The following is a 22,300-nucleotide window of genomic DNA, read 5'->3' on the forward strand; positions in this document are numbered from 1 at the left end:
CATATATATTTGAGTTTTAGTTCAAGAGAATCTATTCAGAGGAGGTTACTTGATTGTTATTATTTATATGCTAGAGATATAGCGTAGGTTAAATGCTGTGCAAAGATACAGTGACGATGAGAAAACTGGCTAGCAATGAATATATTCTCTTAAAAGGACTCATAAGGAAAACTTTACTTGCTGGAAAATTGTTAAAAGTTTTAATTTTCCTGATGTGAATTGTAGTTGTTATAAATTCAGGGTTTGTGCATCTCAGAAAAAAAGAAAGATTTAGAATGGATTTAAATCATTTTGGTTTTTTTGTAGCCCTTTCCATTCAAGGATGTCAGAGTATTTTTAAGACATTACTAAATTAAGCTTCACCGCTCAGCCTGGGAGGAAATTTAATTATTGCAATTTCCAATCATAGTGGAGGGAACCAAGCACAGAGGATTCAAGCTGTTTACTCAAGGTCACATATAAATATATATGTCTTTTTAAAGCTCTCTCTTCTCTAATTTGCAAATAACATATATTACAAGAAAATAAGTTGAAATTTCTTCAAGTATTCATTTTGGCATTTATATTTTTCATTATTATTTTCATTATTATTTGATAATRCCACTAAGATTTGTAACTTAAAAAAACCGTTCTGTTTGATACTTGTTCATATGGAAAAAAATAGTAAAAAGTTCTTTTAAYAGAGTAAGAAATTTCTCTCTATCCTGTAATTTGCTTATTGATTTTCAGTATTGCAATATGAGTGCTCAGGTTAACAACTGTATTCAGAGCAGATTGGATTGCTACTTAGGAATGCATTAAAACACTATAGCTCTAATCTCTGTGTAGGTATATTCAAAGAAACCTGTTGCTTATGTACAAGCGTGCTGAAGTAGATGCAAGATCAAAGCTTTAAATAGGAGTCCTACAGTTAGTCATTTAGATATATGTCCTGCATCTTCAAATTCATTTAAGAATACCTGCAGTTCATGCCCTCTAGCTGTTCCTCAGAGCACAGCTTATTGGAATTTACAGCTGGTTTAAAAAAACACTGCCTGGCCATCCATGTCACAGGATTACAACACTACTTAGGGAGGAAACAGAGAACGGCTGTAACACCCGCATGAAGCAGAGTGCTTAGTGCTGTGCCAGAATAATGTTTCCTCCRATTGCTAAGTGGCAAAAATCTGAGGCCACGCGCAACATGTTCCCCTAGGCTGACATTCTTGTGGATGCAGATTAGTTCTGGAACAAATGCTTCGATGCATAAACCTTTGCAGAACTGCTACGAGTGGGCTGTAATCCAAAAGATCAGCATGCTGGTGAGAGACAAAAGCAGGCATGTGTATTGTGGCTGGCTTTCCAAAAATAAACACCTTTATTTTCTGGTGATAGGTTTTGATGAACTTCTTTGCTTATCTTTTATTGATATGCTTTGGCATGTGACATATCAAAATATTTTAATATTTATTCAGCCATTGATAAAAAAGAGATTTATTCAAATGCTGTCTAAGTAATGAAAGTAGATTATTTGCAGTGAGTAGCATCTTAAATACCCAGGAAGGGCACCGTTTATTTTACTTGGGTTTGGTTTAGTGACTAGCACATTGCTGATGCTGCGTATAGTAAATAGAGGGTGTGTAGAAGGGTTCACTGACAGATGGTGGAATGATAAAGCTGTGRGCCTCCAGAGAGGACTCCCAGAGAGCACCTGACATAAAACAATTCATCTCTGCAGTGAAAAGTTAAAAATATCATGTGAAGTAATATAGTCCTGAGTAAAGAACAATGAAGCAGAGAAGAACTGTGAAAAATGTATGAGGAGTATTTTATAGAACCAGAGAAACATTGGTTGAAAGGGACTTCCAAAGATCATTCAATCTAACCTCATACTTGAAGCAGAATAAGACCAGTGTTAGGTCAGCCACGTTTTTGCTATCCAACTCCTGAATATCTGCAAGATCAAAGGTGAAGATTCTCAACTTTGTCACTCTACCTCTATTCTCTATCTGCAAATGATTTGCTGTTCACTCTATTAATGATAAAGATAATATATGGTAAAGATAATATAATTTGATATACTACTAACTTTAGTACAGTGAAGGGAAACCCACAGATTTTTACTACATTACTATCRTTTGTTTTCATTTGTAGCTGATCAGATGGTACATCCAGGATCCAGAAGTGGCAGTCAAATCCAGACTACAAATTTCATTTTTTATCTCCTCTAAGAGTTGCATGATTTCCAAGACCRTCTCATGCTTAGAAATAGATATTCTATAGCCCTGTGCAATAAATTTGTGAGATCTTCCCAGATGATCAAGAGAACATTCTTTTCTGTTCACTGTAAGAGAGTCACACAATGAAGTCTCCAATCCCTAGTTCAACGACCTTGTCTGAGGCAGGAAGCTTTATACTTGCCTCCACAGGTCAAAACTTTACTTCTATTCAAGTGTGTGTTAATCATCTCCCAGGTTTCAAGGGCCCGAGAACTGTAACAGGTGCCTTGAGTTAGTGCCTGTTGCTTGGTTTAAGCTTCTGAGCTTAAACTGGAACTTTTTCTCTGCACCATTTTTCTTCTTTTTGCCGGATGTTTACATTTCCCCTCCTTGTGCTTGTTAAAGAACATTGATTGGGACTCACGCAATGAGAAGAGTGAAGTACAATGTATGGCTTCCTACTCAGTTTTCTGTTGCTATGCTCTGGAGACTTTCTCTGCTGCATTTCAGGCATAAACAGCTGCTGTTYTGCCCTTGTCAGGCCAAATGCCCATCCCACAAACAGCAGTTCTGCAGGATGTATGGGAGTTGTTCAAAGGCAGAGGATCAAAGTGTGGCAGCTGCAGTGCGTTTTCAGAGGAACAGATATGGTTATCCCGTCTCTTGTGACCACATATCTGTGAGCAGTCCCTGCACAATAGCGTGTGTGTGCGTGTGGATGTGGTTTTAATAGCATAATGCATACTCTGTACGAGCTATAGGGCTCTATTTAAATTCTCAGTTCCTTCCTTTGGGAGAGCAGATGAGAGATAGCACTTTCCAAGAATGTAATGGGCATTGTGGGAATAGTTGATAACCATGTGGCTGAAGCTGTTAACAAGCATAAGAGAATTTCWTCTGTTAGAGAAATGAAGTGAGAACAGTGTGCATAAGGGCTGGAATGTGAGTGCTGCCTGCTGGGCCTGCCCAAGCAGTGTGAGCACTCCAGCAGAGGGGAAGCTGGAATGCTGATCAAAATGGACTCTGTGGACTCAGTATTTGTCATTTTAATCCTGTTTGTTGCATATGCATAAAGACTTGCTTAACACACATTATAATAAGTCAATAACACAAATATTATAAGTAAATAACACATATAATAAGTCAATGACCTTCCCCTCTCAAGACACATCACCTTTCAAACTCAAGAAAAAATACTTAAAATCTCCCTGCACTTGATATTAGAAGATTCCATAAAGTAAAACAAGGTCACTGCAATACAGTTAATTTATAATTATAATTAATTTGTACAGTAGTTATGCAGTATTGTAAAGAGCTTAGAAAACTTTAAGCCAACAGAATCTCTAGAATCAGTGACATCCCTTAACCACAGAACAAGGACTTCTGGAGGCACTGTAAAGTATCTACACTTACTCATTTGATTTTGGCAATATTCTGACCCTTGTGTTTTCTCCTCTGTCTTTGACTTATAGGAGGAGATTCAATCTTTTTCTTTTTTCCTGAAAGCACATGATGTGGGAAGCCTTCATCCTTTTAATTCTGGTCGTCTTCACAAATTTTGGCCCTAGAACGTTCCACAGAAGAGTATAGTTCGATTTTATTTCTTTTCATATTTCCTTACCATTTCACAGTTGCGCCTTCCTCAGATACTTCACATTCAAACTCTACTCTCTCTCCAACCATAACCATTTGGTCCTCCAGTGGGTGAGTAATCAGGATTGGAGGTTCTGGAAAAGGAACAACCTTCATTAAAAGCAGTATTTTGAAAGACTGAACACCTGGCATAGACTTACCTGCAGTCTACCATCATTCCACATGAGGAACTCCTGGCAAAACACATGCTGATACTCTGCAAGCTGGCATTTAAAATTTGCTAAACTAGATTACATTGTCAGTGTTATCAACTGACCTTTCATGGTTTTGTTTCGTAAAACAGAATACATTTATACTCTGAAACAGAATTCATTTATACTCTGAAATTCTAAACCAGAGATATTAATCTTCTATACCACTTGATTTGCTTATAAAGCTTAAGGCATGCATTTATCTCAAGCAAAATTCATTTTTTAAAGAAAGTTTCTAGCCCTGTTTTTACGAAAACAAGAATCACTTTGTAAATGAAAATGAATGATGATTACGACTGTGCTCTTTTCATGTGTATTTTCATTTGCAGCTATGCGGAAAATCTTTTAAGTACCTGCTGCAGTAGATAGTAGAACTTGTTTATGTGTTAGAGAATTTCCTTTCCTCTGAGACTAACTTGCCTAAGAATACAGAAGGAGGTGACAGTAGTTAGTGTGATSCTAAACGTTAGGGAAGTTCTCTTCCCTAGCTTTTACTTCCATTGCTCACCTTTTACAAATAATTCTGTGAAGCTCTTCTCCTCACCTACCACACATTCATATGCTGCATCATCAGCCAGAGAGCAGTGGTTTATGGTCAATATTCTCTTATTTCCAACAGCCTCAAAAATGTATCTGAAAAGAGAATGTAAATGTAATTATCAAAGAGTATCTCTTTTGGCCTCATTCACTGCTTACCCCCACCTGGCAGTGAAGAATAAAAATTGCTACATTTTGTTTGTCTGGTAGGGAAAGGTTGATTAAGACTTTAGCCCTGCATCCCTATTGTGGTGCAGTGGACAGCAGCAGTGTTTGAAAATCAAAGTCAGGAATTTAAGTAGAAATGTTCATACAAGCATCATGGCTTCAGCATAAAATCTCTGGAACTTGATTCTGTAAATGACATACACTGAAATATATCTCACATCTTGAGAAACAAAGATGTCTTGAGAAATAAAGACATCATGAGAAATAAAGAAATCTTGACCCTAAAATGCATACAGAAATAGCAAAGTATAATCTGATACTTACTTGCTAAGTGGGTAGACGTGAGCATTCAGTTCCATGTCCATATAGAGCACAAGGGGGGGAAAAAAAATAAAAGATGAGAACAGTGAACTCTTTTTTTTTTTTTTTTCTCATTTTAGTAGACCCAAAACCAAATCATTATGTTTTTTTCTCAGATCCTATTTCTCACCATTTTTTTGGCTAATTTACCTGCCGCTCACTTGGATCTCCTGTCCATTCTTCAACCATTTCACATCAGCATCTGGGTTGGCAACTTCAACCATCAATTTAATTTTCTGTCCTTTGTCCACTTGGTAAGCTGGATCCAGTTTCTTGAGGAATGCTATGATGAAGAATGGGTAAAAAATATTTATTTTATTTATTTTTTTCTTTTAGATTTTCTGTCAGGAAAGGAAATCATTATTCCATTTCCCATTTCATATATCCTAACTTCCATCATCTTGGATCTGTTCACATTTTTATTATTTATTTCTATCATCTTATTTTGTGTTTGTGACAGTATAGCATAGGAGGAAAGACACACAATGTTAATTAGAATAACCTAGTAAAATATTCTAAATCTAGCACATATTACATTAACATGTCCTTCAACACTTCCTAAGCAGACCTTTTAGTTGAGTGTGCCCATAAGGAAATGATACTACTCTTAGTACTACAGTGTGCTTCAGACTTAAGTAAATAAATAGAAAGTTAGTATGTGGTAATACTTGACTAGAAATATTTATCATGTTCTTGTATCTGTCCARCTGTATCTGTCTTGTATACTGTCCAACTGATGTTAATACATGAAGAACCCAGAAACAACAAGTTATGGACACATTTATTAGGAAGAAGTTTGCCAACCTGTACTTTTTTTCTCTTCCTTCTTTATCCGTTTGAGACGTTTCAGCATCCCACGCAGATCTGTGATACCATATTGAAAAGCAATTTTCTCATATTCAGAAGGAGGAGCCTTCCTCAGGATTTCCCAAACATCAACATCAGGCTGGGATTCAGATTTTGCTTCACCTCTGGCAGAAAGGAATTACAATATCTCATTGCAACTATTGAAAGGAGTTCAAAACAACCATAGGCTTGACAAACTACATATTGGCTTGATGAAGCTGTTTCTTAATTAAGATTTCAGAAGTGTTAACTAAGTATTGTATAAGTATCTAAAATAATGAAATGGAGCTAGGGACTAATTTTCTTAAATGTGTGTATAGAGCTATGAAAATACAATCATGTCTTGAGGAGTTTACCAAATAGCCAAAAGAAGTAGAATAAGTAGTAACTCCTTTTTAACAATAGGTAATGGAAATACATGGAGAGTGATTTGCCTGGGTGGTCATACACAAAATGTGGCAAATCAGGGAATTGAACCAATATCCTCAGAATGCCTTAAAAACAATAGAAAGCAAATCCTTTTCTCTGGGCGTTTTATTTATATTCTAAAATGATTCACAGTTTACTAAAATTACCTGGGCTATTTTAAGGCAAATATGGGCTATAGTCAGCTGCAAAACATAAAGACACCTAGACTGGTGAGTACTGGCAAACAAGAAGATCATAGAAGATATTTCAAATAAGCTATTTAATTCATAGGCTAGTCAAAGAACTAGAGATTATAGTAGAAATAATCTTTGACTTAGCAGATCAAGTGAAAATTAGGCTGTATGACTTTGGGAAACACCTTGTTTTCTTGTTCTTTACAAGTTTAGAAATAGAAAATAGAAATTGATGAAACCTTACCGATTTACTGAACGCAGGAAACTGCTGGACTCCAGAATGATGCAGAGAAACATTTGGAAAAACATGCAGCATCCCAGTGGACAAGAAAAAGAGCACCATGTGTTAATACAAAAAGCCATCAATGTTGTCTTCCCCTTTAGCGAAACAAGCCTGTGCTTGAGTAGCAGGGAGATGAAGGAGCTCTGGCACTGAAATATGCTCTAAGGAAAATGCTGTTCTCCAGTGAAATCAAACATTCCCACACTTTGTAGAGTTCCTCTGGGTAATTTATAGGATAAACACTTGAGCTTGTTTCTAATCATGAGTGATGGCTGTACAGCAAATAAGTAGCCCTGTTTTGCTGTATTTTCATGAAGCTTTTGTCTGTCATGGTTTGTACTTTGGTAAAAAGAGAAAGATTGTGCCAATATCTCAATGTAACATAGAGGATCTAGCAACTTTGAAGATGTCGCTTTTTCCTAGACCTTATTTAAGGAACTCAATGGATTTCATCCTTGACATCACCACAACCAAGCAGATTTCAGTGCAATAGAATATGCCCATGTAATGAAGCCAAGTTTAGTGGTAAGGCCCAACAAGCAGGCAAGCTATGCAGCAAGTAGCACAAGAAAACTGGAGGATTATAGGCTGTACTTTCATTTCTTCTAGGAAAGGAGTAATACCATTAGTGTATGAGAAATATCACTACATCGACAAATTATGAATGGACTCAATTTAGACAGTAGATATTTGTAGTAGTACTCTTGTGTTTGCCAAGAAAGGGCTTACTTCTAACACTAGGGTTGTGATTGTAACTGTTTTGCAATCAACGCTTGGGTTTTCCATGAACTGTGTACCTCTTGAAAAAGAGGAGGGAGATGTGATGATTTCGGGCATACCTCTGGAGTGAGTAAGCAGTCACTAAGCACTTAGTAGCACTCACTGGACTGAGGAGTATGTTTGAAGTTTGGGCTTCTTGCAACAAGCGCAACATATTTAATATTACCTTATCTATAACAGTGCACTAACATCAACCAAAAATTTAATCAGAATTCCTATTCTTTGTCACTTACTTGGGGCAGCTACCAATAGTCTGTAGTTTTTCCTGGCTGAAGGCAGGACAGGTAAAGTGATTCGCCAAACAGAGCCAGATTTTTGAATGTATACACTGCTTGGGCTGGTTGCCATGTTCTTATCAATAAGCAAAGTTAAAATATTTCTAAATAGATATAAATGGAAATAAGTATTTAAATGCATAAATATATAAATATAAAATATTTCTAATGCATACTGAGATGTCTGCACTAGCATTATTAAAATTCTGGGGTGTGAGGTGCATCTCAAAATGAAATCGAAAATCATAGAGGGCAGGACTTACTAGATTTATTAGACTTATTAAAGTTTTATAAGATAACTTCCATCATATATTATATAAATATTGAGGGTCTCTCTGTCCATCTATCTCCTATCTGCCCATGTTGAAACCTCCTTAACTTGAAAATGTGTGGGTAGGGTTATTTGTGGATTTTTGTAAAATATTTTGTATAAGCTATTTTTGAATGCATCATGAGATAAATTTTCCAATTTGGAAGCGATTCCAAGCCCAGCTTAATATATCTCACTATTATGAAGACTTCCTTATTTATTGCTTTGACTTTTCCGTTACTCAATGTCATCACATTTTTTGTCCGACAGTACTGTTCTGGTGCTCACAAACCGAAGTGCAAGAGATCTGAGCATGGATAAGGATGTAGTTTCTTTATCGTAAATATTAATATAACAGAAAAAAGCTTAAAAGTTGCGTATATGTAGTAAAATGGTTCAGCTAGAGGGTTATACAGTGTTGAACTGAGTTCTGAAAAAGAAAAAAGTCTCTGCCTCTGAGCAACAGTTTTTTGATCCTAATATTCCTTTTCATTCCTTCACAATTTTGTATTTTTTAAAACATTATCTTGGCTTCAGTAAAGCTACAGAGTTTCCATGGTTAGACTATACTCTTCCCTACCAATAGGGTCTACACAGTGTTAGAAATGTAATAATGAGCTTGGACTCCTAAAGTTTCTCCCACCCTTAAGTTACTGTCCCTGATGTTGGTGTTCCTTATCCAAAGTGATCACCTCATAGGTTAACTATGTACTTGGGGGCATTAAGATACCACTCAGTGAACCTGTTGTAAATGGAATATGCAGCTGATATGTTTTAAACATATGTAGGAGAGTTAAAAATAGTTTTGTACATCCCAGAGATGGTTCTTTCCTATCCTGTTACTGTCAACTGATTGGACCCTGTCAGCTGTCACCTCCCTTCAAGGTCTCGGCTCACTATTCCATTTAATAGTTTTGTGACAACTGTTACCTTCCTCTTCCCTGTGACCTCTCCTTGGCCCATGACATCTGTATGTCAACACCAGTTAATTAAATTACAGCAAATAGAAGATAAAGCTTTCTGTATCAGAGTGGGAATGTTCATTACCTCTGGATTGAGGTGAACTTGTAAATTAGATGGGAGGAAGTGGTAAAAAAGAAGAGAGTTCCGCAGCATAATATCCCTTTTTGTATTGAGGAATGCTTTCATTACACAATGAGTTTTTATTCCTTTTATATCTTATTAATAACTAACAGTGATTTTCAACCTCGGGTGTGCAAAGTCCTAAGGATGGGCAAGTTACTTCTAAAGCAGCTATGAAAGGCAAGTAGGAGAAGCGAACTTACTAGTATGCTTAAATTCACTAAAGAGGAATTTATAAATCAAGAAAGACCAAAAGCTCTGCTAAAATAAAAGATAGTGAAATGCTTAAGCTTCTTCTAATAAATAATACTTCTACACAGCCAAAAAAAAGAATAGTTAAATCGGCAAATTTCTGGAAATAATAGCGATTTTTACTACTTTTTAGATTTCTGTCTTCTCAAATTGATTACGAAAGCAGAGTAAGTGGCAGTATGAGAGGCATTTTCTATTTCTTAACACACTTCCAGCTGGAGTCAGTGTATGAAATTAATGAAAATCTTTTCATAATGAGAATTATTTATTTTATATTTTAAAAAGTAGTCAACAATCCTTCCTTGCCTTGCATTTTCTACAGAGATTACAATATGTGCACAACTATTCTACTGGAGCTCTCAAACTGCTGCAAGTTTGGTGGCCACACTTTTCAAGACAACTAATTTTGTTAGTTTACAAATATAAAAAAAAAAGCAAAAAACAAAAAACCTAACATATTGTTTGTCTTTGGAGTTTGTGATCAAACAAGACACTAATATCAAGGCTAGCTTTGTTTGCTGGCATTAAAAGCAATTGAAATTGAAAGGAAACAAAAAGCATTTGAAAGTTTGCTTGACGCAATTTCTGCCTCTTTTAGGTATCCTTACCCCTTGGAGTTCTGGTTCAGTATTACTGTATCCCACTCTCTTGTTGAATATGTTACATATTGCATAATAGAGAGCTTTGGACAACTACACGATCTTGTTTGCTGTACTGAAATTTGGCTGTGTTAACCAGAGTGATATATGAGGCTATTGGGGCTTTRTTGCCTATCATAATTAAGCTACCTCTAGACTAGAAGAACAATATYCACAAAAGTAGCTGATTGTTAAAACTTAAAATGAGTATGTTTAGGTTTGCAAAGCATCAGTTTAGTATCAAGTATTTACAATGACTTGAGGAGCTAGAAAGACTGAGGGGGTGGTCATGGTCAGCAAACACAAAGAGGCAAGCCCAGAGCAACACTGTCATAATGACCAAAGAACTTTTCCTGGAATAAAAAGAAATACTTTTTAACATTGAAATGTGAACATTTATGRTAATACTGCTTTGATAGTATCTTTACATGAAATATTTGAGGATAGATGGAACAAAACTTTGAAACATATTTTATTGGGACAAGCATGTAAACTATAGAAAACTGGTTGTAAAGGAAAGTGATAATCAAAAAGGAAGATCTTTCATAAAAATTACTGGTTTGGATTGAATGTTCTACCCTGACCTCCACTAATTTTTTAAAAGCATGTGTGCCTCAGATGTTGACATGTTACAAGTTTTTCTGCACTATCAATGCATTGCTCAGTATTGTTATGCTCAGCATGTGAGATAAAATGCATGCATTATTTCAAACCACATGGCTCTCATATTCAGTTTGACCCGTGCATTTTATAGTAAGATGAAGTAGAAATCTTACTCTCTGTTGTCAACAGTTGAATCCAAAACATCCAGATTAAGATGGTGGTAAAAGGAGAAAACACAAGCAGATTATGAAAAGAGAGCAAGGCATGGTAAGGGAGGATGACAAAGGAAGGGAGGAATTCCACACAAATCAAAAAAAAAAAAAAAAAAAAAAAAAAAAAAAAAAAAAAAAAAAAAAAAAAAAAAAAAAAGGAAATAAGAATTAGCTTTGGAAGACTAAACAATATCTATATAATATTTATACAGCATAGAATATCTATATAGCAGATAGGCATCTAATTTGTAATATATATAGTAGTGTAATGTAACATTTAGATATCTAAATATTCTTCATCTTCCTCACCTCCTGATACCAAGCACTGTGAAGTTTAGAAAGTTCTTAGTAAAGCGGCATTATAGACAGGCATTGTAAATTGGTTTTCATTTCTCTTTTTTAATGAAACTGCTGCTGGAAGCTTGGTCTGGTGCTAGCCTTTTCTCTCTTGGGAAATGTTTTTCTTTTTTTCTTCTCCAGTAAGAAGCCAGCAAGAACACAGTAAACTCTGAGTATCTCAGAATTTCCTGTAATTTCCTGTCATCAGTTTTCTAGACAGAGATGCTTCAGGAAAACTACAAGGATTCTGAATTTATTAAACTTTCATTTATGATAGTTCTAGTGTTTTCAGAGTTATTCTACGGAAGACTGTTATGTTATTTCTGAAAGACAACAGATTGTTACTCACCTCTTTTTCAGTAAGGCACTAAAATTCAGCTCTCCAGTTTCTTCGTGTCCTTCAGTACTGTACAGTAAGAGAAAAACATAATTAGTTTCAGAAGGAGATGGGGATGGCTTGTGTGACTATCATTAGATAGATTTTTTTTGGAGGGAAGTAGTAKACAGGTTTACAGTAACTTAGAGTATGCACAGAAAGATGAATACTTAGAATATCAATCATATGGTTTTAAGAAATGTATTGAACTTTATTTCTTATGTCATTACTATGGAGGAAATTGTACAGGTAACTAATTTGGTGGCCCTATTGATCTAAAATGAATTGATTGTCATAAAAATGTTGCAGAAATTCTTCTTTAGAATCCTTAATGACTTAATAAACTGTAATTTTAGGGATGTAGATGTTTTCTGTAGTATGGGCCAGTATTAAAACAACCTTTTGTTTGATTTTTTTTTTTTTTTTTAATAGTCATGATTACTTTCAAGTATTAGCTTAGTTGTAATTCTTTCCTAGGGGTCTTTGTGATTACAGAGTGCATTAGCCTGAAAATAGTGTCACATCATGGATGCTTGCGAGAGTTGAAGAAGGAATTTTGTGATCTGATTCTGAGATGAGGTTCCTCAAGCAAATGCTCAGCAAGCAGCACAGCAAGCAACGGTGTGAGGACCTGGTTCACGAGAATGACAAACAATCTCATTACAAGCAGGCATTTTTTGATGTGTAATATAGTGTGATATTCATGGTGAAGTCAGATGGAATGCACAATGGTATTTTTGGTGTCCTGAATCAGGTGTGTTTTAGCTGTGCTTCTGAACATTCAAAATGCAAACTTACCCTGAAAAGTTAGTGTATAGTCACTAAAACACTTTGGTGAGTTTAGTATTCAGGCATTTCGTGTGAAGTATTGGAAACTGCACTGATTCTCAGGATTATTGTATCCATTGTTATCTAAAAGGTACATTCAATTTCAAAAATGTTCAAAGTGTCTTTTTTCTTTTTCATTCAGAAGTGGTCTAGGAAGCCAAAATGGATTTTCTTCTTCTTGGACTTCTGTTGTCAATATGTAGCTGCCCATTGACATCTGTTGTCATGAAAACAGGAATTTGGTGATGCCATCTCGCAGCATTCAGGGTCTTCCATTAGCAAATGTGTGAGGTAAGCAAGCTTACATCACATTGACTTGAGTATTGTTTGAGAAATAGAAATTACTGTCTTCAAACAAACTAGGGGTTTTGCTTGCCCCTAAAGCTGTGCCTGGCAGCACAGTTTTAGTTGCTTCTGAGGAATTAATCTACCTGTGGAATCACAAACCAAAATGCCAGGAAAACTCATTATGGCAGGAACAAATACAAAAATATACGAGAAAACATCCTCAACAAGTAACTGATTGGCATCTTATGCATATTGGAAATAAACATGAAAGAGAATAAACTGTCAAACTTTTTGTGCTACTGGCCAGTGCAGGCTTAGTAAATGAGTGGTGGGGAGAGGTCTTTTGTTTAAGAAAGTACTATTTTACTTCTGTGATTGCTTTCAAGATACACTACTGCAAAGGTGATTTTCTTGTGTGGATGTTCAAACTGCCAAGTATATTTTTGGCAACTTTGAACTCTTTTTTCAGAAGATTTTCAATAGCAGCTGGTATTAACTATTATATAAAAGTCACTAGTGTATTTCCAGGTTTGAAAAGGGCTTCTTGTGATCAAATTTTCAGGAAATCAGAATCTACAACTGGGTGAAGAACTAGACACCTTATTGCTTCCCAGGTGATCTTTTARTCAGATTTTGAGGAAATCTCAAAGATGTTCAGCCTTTCTGAGAAACAAGACCTTAATAAYTGCATTTTGAAACATGCACAGAGTTAAGTTTAATCTCAGAGTTCCTATTTTAGTTATAGTTGAAGACATTGAGACCAAAAGGGATGGAAAATGTAATGATACATTAATGATACATTAATTTAATGATATTTAATTATACTAAGATTAACAGTGTGACCGGAAAGGATAGATTTTCATATACAAGTGTGTTGATTTGGTTTTGTGAGCAGAGAGGCAATTTTAGTGTGTGTTCAGTACAGAAGGATAATGTGTGAAATAGAGGGGCAGACATGCATATAATTTGAGATTGCTTTTCTCCTTGTAACAACTGTGAGAAGATGCCACGTACCAAACACATGCCTTTCCTGTAAATGAACCCGCCTCTCACCGAACTATTCATTCCTTATGCTCGTCTTACATTACCACTTAATTTTCTAGTCTCATAAAAGTGCTAAGTACTGTAATTCATGATTTATTTAGAATTTAAATGTCCAAAATCAAAGTTACAGACAGTTCTGAGTTCTTTTCCTGGTCAGAGAGAGACAGTTCATTTTAAGACTTGATTTTTTCTGCTGACATAAACGGAGGCTACCTGAGGAAGGCTGAAGTCATCCGTCTCCCCCCTGCTGCCAGGCTCCTGAGTGAGGGTATCAAACACAGAGCTTCAGATTTAAACATTTCAGCTCAATATTTGGCTTCTGTCATAAAGAGTAACCTACAAATCCTTACTGTAATCTTCCCTATCAGCACGGTAGAATTTTAGTAGTCCTGCAGCTCCAAAATAACTCGTCTATTTTAAAAGAAGTTATTGTGCTTTATTGAAGTTGAATGGTAGCTACCAAGTTGAATGGTAACTAGGGCATTCCAGCCCTCCTGGTCCTTCCTAGCTTGTCATAGGGACTGGGCTGTTTATAAGAGCGTTTGCCTGAGGCTTGCATGTTGCCAATCATTAAGGAGAAATGTGATTTGGAAAGAGAGCTTTCAACTTCCTGTCCACACACTGTCCACAAAAATCTTGAAATGGCTCACACTGTATGAACTTYGAACAGGTTCTAAAATAATTATTTTAATTGTGCTAGCTAGAAGAAAAACAATTGAGTCCTAATTGCACTGCAGTGAAATAACATAATGTATCTGTGTCCTTAATGTCATGTCTTTTAACAGGCATCACAGTGAAGTAAATCTGAGCATTGATAAATTCTATGAGAATTTTCGAATGCAAAATCAGATCTCATAAAAAYGGTACTTGTACAGAAAATCTCTAGCAGTTTCCTTGGCCAAATCCTCTCCTATGTTACAGAAATGGATGTCAGTTGCTGTAATCAGCTTGTGTTAATAATTTTACATATATATATATATAAAAGCGAAAACAGAAACTGATGTACACAAAAGGGGAAGAAATATTCAAAAACAAGAGAAGGTATTGTAATTTTTAGCCAAAATCTGTATAACAACAGATTTTGTATAACAACTGCAAGTTTTACTAGTAGAGAGGTTACTACATGAAATTATTTAGCAACTGAGACCATATTACAAGTACAGGGAGAGCTGTCTTTGCAATACTGATGCAAAACCTTGCCATCCTGAGGATCTAGGATCTGCTTGTATCTGAGCTTTTACACAAACACAGCATCATTGTCTGCATTCAATTAATTTACTTCTAAAACRTGAAAAAAATCAGAATGCTTCTATTAATGTTATTGGTGATATGTTACATATAGGGCTCACATGGAAGTCCAGATCTTTGTTCAGCAAATATTGTATAACTGGAGACTATTATAGTTTTATGGCAGTAAAAAATTTYAACTCTCTCAGATAATTTCTAGGAATCGTATAGCTTTTTAATCCCAGAAATATTTTCTCAGTAGACATCTCATCTTTTGTGTTTTTTTGTATGGTAGCTTTCAGTTAGTCTTGTCTAAGGAAATAACATATTTCAGATCTAATCTACAGAAGTTTCTATTATATGTACTTACGTGCGCCGGAAGGCAGAGCGAATATCCAAATCTCCAGTTAATGGTACTTCTGATGAGACAAAGAGTGAGGAATTAAAATGGTAGGACAAGTGAAAATAATGCAGAAATCAAAACCGTGCTGTTCCTAAGGGCTATCCTTTAGAGCCATTTTTGTTTCACTATTCTTATATTTTAAAATTTGATTAATCTTGTACACTAAGACTGTGGCAGCCTCTTTAAACATATAGCCTTCACTAACAAGCTTTCCAGGGTTTAATGTATATAATAATTAGAATATGTATAATATATATAATGAATATAATAAATTGAAGCATGACAGACCTACAACTCTTAAGGTATCTCCTACCTGCCTGTTGTCTAGCAGCCACTATGTATGAAAAAGAACTGTTGCTCGGCATACAGGAAGAAAAAAGTAAAAATCAAGGCAGAAGGAATTCATCATACCATTGACTGTCAGGTTGAAATTAGAACTATCGAACTTGTCCTTGGTAGACACCTCACATCTATAGCCTCCTGCAAAAGTCATGTTTGCTTCTATGATTTCCATTTCAAAGGTGTACACCTAGAACAGAGACCACTTTGTAATTTAGAAAATGAAATGATAAAATAGATACAGAGCGACCATACAACATATTAAGATATAAGGAGAAGTAGATAAGAGGTCAAATATACCTCTGCATCCTTTTAGATATAAGAATAAATAAAATGTCACATGAGCAAATGGGGCTGGGGGCTGGTTCATACAATGYATACCTTGCCATGACTGAAACACATAGTAACTGCATGTACATTGCCAACAGGAAAAGAGCTTTAGTTAAACATGCAGCTGCTACTCAGAATAGATGCAGGAAATTCAAAAATTAAGCAAAAAAAAAAAAAAATAGTGGCTGATTTGCAAATGAACGGGTGTTCTGTATTCCATCCAGGAGAGGGTAGTAGTGCTTCATGTACCACACAGTATGAGACGTCACGGTACAGACTCCATTGTGCTTCTGTCCTGTGTATCCTGGGGCACATTTGTATCAGAAAAGGATTTTATGGAACTATTTAGAGATGTTATAGCCAGTGTAAACAATTAGTTGTGAATTTACTTTATTTCATCATAGATAAGGTTTGCATCAATCTGTAAATATTTATGTTATCTTTTATTTTATCCAGATTAAAAGTTAGCCTAGAAGACTGAGAACCTTACTCTGCCAATTATACCTTGTTGTTTCTATCGTAATTGTCATGCAGTTGGAGATGTTTSCCCACTTTGCTTGCCAGGTCCATCCACTTTCCTTTGAACCATTTCACTGAAGGCTTTTTCAGCAGGCTCTCGCCTGCCACTTTGGCAGTGAATGTGATGTTTCCACCTTGTGAGAGAAGTAGGTTAAAATGAGACTGATTAGTGTTTAGTATATCTATTAGATCACTGTTGTCATTCTRTACTGGAAAGCTAAATGTAGAGTCAAGTAACAGGTGAAGATCCAATTTCTCTTGGATCACGGTGTGTACTCACCGACAGCAACTTCTCCATCCTGGGGTCGTGTCACAAAGAGCCCTATGGGGTCCARGGGCTCTGCTGATTGAGGCTCTGCCAGTGGAACTGAAATGAACATTAGAATTGTTAGTTACAACTTTAGGCATCAGCTTCTGCTACAGCCTATGCTGTAAACTCATTCTGTCATTTCAAAAGATGCCTCAATATATTTCTTCTGTTTCAAAGATTCTTATTCTTCTCTGTGATTCATCACTAGTGGTCTTTTAGCTGCTATCTCACCTTCCCTCTTTTTCCTCTCTCCTGTTTCCCACAGAGAATTGTAGGGTTTCCCTGTGCCTCTTCTTCCTTTCTGTTAATGAACCAGRCCTTATCACAGCCTTAGTTTTTTATTACCTTCTATACTTTGGCTACTTTCTATTGAAAGAGCAGGTGACTCTGAGGCAGCTGGAGCAGGAGCAGCTTCAACAGGAGGGGCTATCTCAGTCTTTTCTGGAAATGTAGAAAAATGAAGATCAGGATCAGAGAAAGCCAYGTTTGCAGTTTCTCTCTGAAGAAATTATGCAAAGGAACATCCTATTGTAAATATTACAAAAAGCTGAGTAATTAGTTATGCTTTTCTAGATCTTACAAGATGTGCTGGAAGGAGAAGGGGCCTACTGACAGCTGGATGACAAGGCTCTTCCTTTAGCTGATTTTGGAAAGAACTGCTGTCTAAAATTTAAATATTATAGTCTTGATATGTAGGAGCTTATGCGTGATAAATACACTTACTAGCTGTTGACTTCAGTGGTCTAAATAGAAGAACAATGAAAAATGATGTGCTTACAATTTTTCTAAATAATATACTTATTCAAGAGAGTTTGTTTATTGTTGAAATTATTGTTCTAAGAGCTCTTGCTGTGTTTGGTTTGGGGAAAGTTGTAAACAAAGTTAGTAATCAATGCAAAAAAAATTTTTTAATAGCTCTATCATTTCCACTTCTGAATTATGAAGGCTGATATATGAATGTCCCCTCAGTTAAATCATGACCACACAGACAAAATAGTTTGTCACAATAGGGAGGGTAGAAATGTATGAAAAAGGAGGTAGAGTGAGCAACTGGGGCAGATGGAGGAAGGTAGAATCTCTTAATACAAACCCATTACCATAAGTCTTTTATTTCTTCTTCTTCCTCCATACATATTAGGATTGCAGTTTATGTAGCATTTTGTCGGGCATTGTTTTTTCTTCTTGAGCTGGATGTCTTCTGAGAATTTATTCCTACTATATATTGATGAGTATCTTTTCAGCTGACCAGAAGATCTGACTAAAGGTCTTTATGACTAAAAGATCTTCTGACTAAAGTCATGATATAGTTGCCAAAACATGTAATGATAGCAATGGGGAGAAGCAGATATAAACAATCTGAGGTTAAGGCCTGTGACCAAAATCTAAAGGAAAAATACCAAAATTAGATATCAAAAAGTTATTTAGATATCAAAAGATGTAAATTTTTTTTATAAAGAAATAAACTGAAATTCAGGTTAGGTTAGTTTAGTTTTGAACTGGTTTGCTTTTTTAGTTTTCAGCTCCTATTTTTACAGAGGAAAACTTCTGATGTTAGCTGAGATCTCCTCTATGGCCTTCACTGTGTGGACTTCTATCATCTGGAACGGTGTCTTATATGCAGTAAATGTAGTCCTCAGTTTAATATTAGTGAATATCTTTCAGAAACCTACTACAGTTTTGGAACATTTGGCAAACCAGACTTACTGCTGGTGGAATAATCTTACAATAGTAAGTTAGGCTAATTTATGTGTGCTCTGTTCATGAATTTAGAATGACTAGGATGGGAAATACTGAGGAAATYGAACTTGTTTAGGAAACACTGTACCTGGTTCTTTGACTTTGAGTTCAAATTTGACCTTGGAAGTTCCAGCTATTACAGCATATGTCACGTCATCATCTTTTTCAACATTATTGATGGTCAGTGAATGCTTGTTTCCTTCTGCCTTGATGATGTGTTTCTCACTTTCAGTGATTTCCGTGCCAGCTCGCTGCCACTTCACCTTAATGCCAGCCTTTTCTGTCTCCGCTTCAAACACAGCTGTGCTTCCGGCCGTCACCTCTGTTGTCTTTGGCTTCTTGGTAAATGCAGAAACTAAAACAGAGAGAGAAACTAAAATCTGTTCTGCAACTGTGGCCTATCTGTCGTAGTTAGTGGCTGTGACTATAACAGCTGTCTACTTTCTCTTCCACCTGCCCTTACAGGATACAAATTGCAACACTTTCCACAGTTAATTTGTAGAATTGTCTTTCTTCTTGCCTTATTCTGCCTCTGATAACATGTCATATCTTTTCCACATTTTCATGATACAAAATGGAATGGGCTGAAAAAAGCACTGTCCTCTCTCTCATTTCTTTCCCACTAATGAGTTCTGATTTTTTTTCTGAGTGAATGCAGTGATCTATGATAAGTTGGTATGATAAGTATGAAACCCTTTGCATTCATTTACCACTAAGTTTTATTTAAAAAAATAAGACTGTCTTTAATTCTGACCTAGCAGTTACATAATGATGCTGTTAAGCAGATTCAACCTTGCATTGCAAGTTAACTTAGTTTAAAAAGGCAATAACATGTCCTTGTGTGAGCGTGTGTCTGTCTGTGTACTTAAATTTAGTCTTGAATTACATAATCTGGTGGGAGTGAAAGGCAATATATACAGACATATCGCTACTGATTAAGACCTCCATTGGCAAAGATGTTTACCATGCACTGATATCAGGGGGAATCGGTGAAGAACCTAGATAATGATGTGGCACTTAGAGCATTTGCTGTAGCAGAAGTCATTACGATGGTCTGTTTTGAGGGGAAAGCAGGCATCTATACTCTTCACCTTAATCACTGCCTACTGAAATGACTGGCTCAATGAGACTTTCCTTCCGTCTCAGAGAATACAGTCCTGGTCATTTCGATTAAATAACCAAAGAAGAAAAAATAATTCTTACTAGTGTAATAGCTTCTTAAAGCACTTAATCTTGGCGTTCTGATTACAAAGTTTTCCATCAAAAGACCTAAATTTTACATTATATATATAACTTTTCAGTTAATTTTTGTTGTTTGAGTTTTGAAGGAAAAAAATGTCGAAGTGATTACAATGGCTTGGAGTCTCTTTGGAGACTGTCCTTTGCTTACTTAGAGAAAGTAGTGGGGTTTTTTTTGTTTTGTTTTGTTTTATTTTCATGTAGCAAATGGAGAAATTTCCATAATGCAATAAATCAGTGACCTCTCCTTCATGAACTGTTCCTCCCACAAGACTGCAGTTAGGGCAGTAACCTATGTCCTAGTATACTACAGTTATTAATGGTTCATCTGTAACTTCTGTTTTGACTGATTAACGCTTTTGTGTAAAGAACAGCATATTATAATTTAAGCTGAAATGTCCAATTTTGTTTGCATTCAAATGTTTAGCTCACCATTAAAAGCTATATGTATTTGCCTATGTAGTATTCTTGTAACAACTAGTTCTCTAATTACTTACAAGATGGATCAAAATATTTATTTTATGTGTTAAGTATCACTTGGGCTACTGAAAAGAATTAATTAAATGATTAGAATATGGGATGAAAGTAAAGCTTCTGTTTTGAGTCATATATAATCAAATTAGTGCAATAGGTAGGAATGTGGAAAGCAACCATGTATCTGGATTTTGAGCCACTAGTATCCTAATCTTTCTCAGGATCAAGTTTTTCTGAGATGGCTTAATTAACTGAATCCCTTACCCCAAATTCTTTATTTAGATTTTTTAAAACTTTATTTTGATGAAATTTCTCATTTCATGTTCATATTTTGGCCTTAATAGTGTTTTGTTAGCTTTTTGTTAATTGCCAGAAACAAAGATCATATACAAAATACAAGTTATTAATATTCTTATTCTGAATGTCATTTTTTTGTGAATAATTATGACATCTTTTTGTTAACTTTCCTCTTCATAGCCATGCTTTTATAAAATAATAATAATTACATCACAATTAAATCTGTTACAACTTTTGCAAATTATCTGTGTCTTTTCCACTTCAGCAGCAATAGTAACTCTCCTAAGTAGCTTTACAGTTTTATGCTGCTGATGCTGCAGGGAAAATGGTCTAGAAATATTCTGAAAGAAATGGTTTATATTCCTGTTCAAACAGGTGCTTTAGTATAAATTTAGTGCGCTATATGACTAATAATGCCACCTGTCCATTACACAAAATCTGTTTCCCTGTACGATGTCCTTAGACTGCATAACTGCAACTTACACCTGCGAACACTTTGCCTGATGGCCTTTGGACAGTAATGACAATACAGTATGTACTGTCTTGTTGTTTTGCAAAGAATTCAAAGAAATGTCTTACAAATATTTTTAGACTTTAGTGCATGCTTTATTTTGCCACATTTTATTGCATAAAACAAGCCTGAAATAGGTTTTCCTATCTTCYTCACCCAACTCCCCATTTTATCTATTAGATGAGAAAACTGTTTTGCGTCTGGGCCTAGGTGAGACAGAGCTCGTGTTGTAGTCACCTGCATGGTTTTCCTCCGTGTTTAGATAGGTGTTTGAATCCTCCTCTCTGAGTGGAATTTCCCTGCCTGCTTTTGAGTTTCTTATCTCCTTGGGCTTGGTATCCAAAGTGGTGTTATTGTTTTTAAACAGAACATAGTCCCTTATTATCAGATGCACATTATCAGTTACATATCCTTTGATGCAGTAAATACCACTGCTTGATCCTTTGATGCAGGGTATCACGAATAATTGCACAAGAGTTATTGTAGACAGCAACTTTCATGGCTAGAATTCAAAAGACATTTAAGGGTGGCTAGACTACCACACTGTGGGCAGCCACGTCAGTTTGCAACCCACTTCTGAATTATCTACTAGCTGGCTTCTGTCCCTTTAGCTCTAGAGATAAAGCAGCAAACAGGCATATTTTTGTCTCTTGAGTGCTATCATCATCTCTCTTCTATTTAATCACAAGAGAATCCATAAATAAATTAATTACTTAACAGCAATGTGGCCTGTAAATGTTCCAGCCTACAAATGGCATGGTTTCAAGACATGCATACTTGGAAGTAACTCTGTGATCTGGTGCACGCCCTCCAAAGTGATTAGGTTTCTTACATTTACTTTAGATGACTCAACAAAAACAGATTGTTGGCCAGAACTAAATTCACGGTGAGAAATCTCCACCACCACATTTTGGGAAATATAAAGTCATATGTAGGAGTTTAAAAGTAAGTCTCTCCATCTTTTTTCCCCCACCTCTTTTTCTGGCCAAAAAACTCCGTTCAGCTGCCACTTTGGAATGACTGTGAATATCAACTAAAGCATAAAATT

The 22,300-nt window shown here is 35.8% G+C and overlaps 1 protein-coding gene across 1 annotated transcript in view; it reads right to left on the minus strand.

Moving 5' to 3' along the window:
- Positions 1-22,300, minus strand: part of MYBPC3 (myosin binding protein C, cardiac) — a 53,110-nt gene that overhangs the window by 24,551 nt on the left and 6,259 nt on the right. The window contains exons 2-16 of the mRNA XM_026035119.1: positions 18,820-19,086; positions 17,340-17,435; positions 16,965-17,051; positions 16,670-16,818; positions 15,908-16,025; positions 15,464-15,512; positions 14,080-14,124; positions 11,680-11,736; positions 10,953-10,955; positions 6,800-6,823; positions 5,912-6,078; positions 5,258-5,390; positions 5,072-5,074; positions 4,551-4,675; positions 3,820-3,925 (exon numbers count right to left, since the gene is read on the minus strand). Coding sequence (XP_025890904.1) covers positions 3,820-3,925; positions 4,551-4,675; positions 5,072-5,074; positions 5,258-5,390; positions 5,912-6,078; positions 6,800-6,823; positions 10,953-10,955; positions 11,680-11,736; positions 14,080-14,124; positions 15,464-15,512; positions 15,908-16,025; positions 16,670-16,818; positions 16,965-17,051; positions 17,340-17,435; positions 18,820-19,086 — 1,429 coding nt within the window. The remainder of the gene's footprint in view (positions 1-3,819; positions 3,926-4,550; positions 4,676-5,071; positions 5,075-5,257; positions 5,391-5,911; positions 6,079-6,799; positions 6,824-10,952; positions 10,956-11,679; positions 11,737-14,079; positions 14,125-15,463; positions 15,513-15,907; positions 16,026-16,669; positions 16,819-16,964; positions 17,052-17,339; positions 17,436-18,819; positions 19,087-22,300) is intronic.

Source organism: Nothoprocta perdicaria, unplaced genomic scaffold (genome assembly GCF_003342845.1).
Source record: "Nothoprocta perdicaria isolate Ctin4 unplaced genomic scaffold, notPer1 scaffold_156, whole genome shotgun sequence".
Classification (NCBI taxonomy): domain Eukaryota; kingdom Metazoa; phylum Chordata; class Aves; order Tinamiformes; family Tinamidae; genus Nothoprocta; species Nothoprocta perdicaria.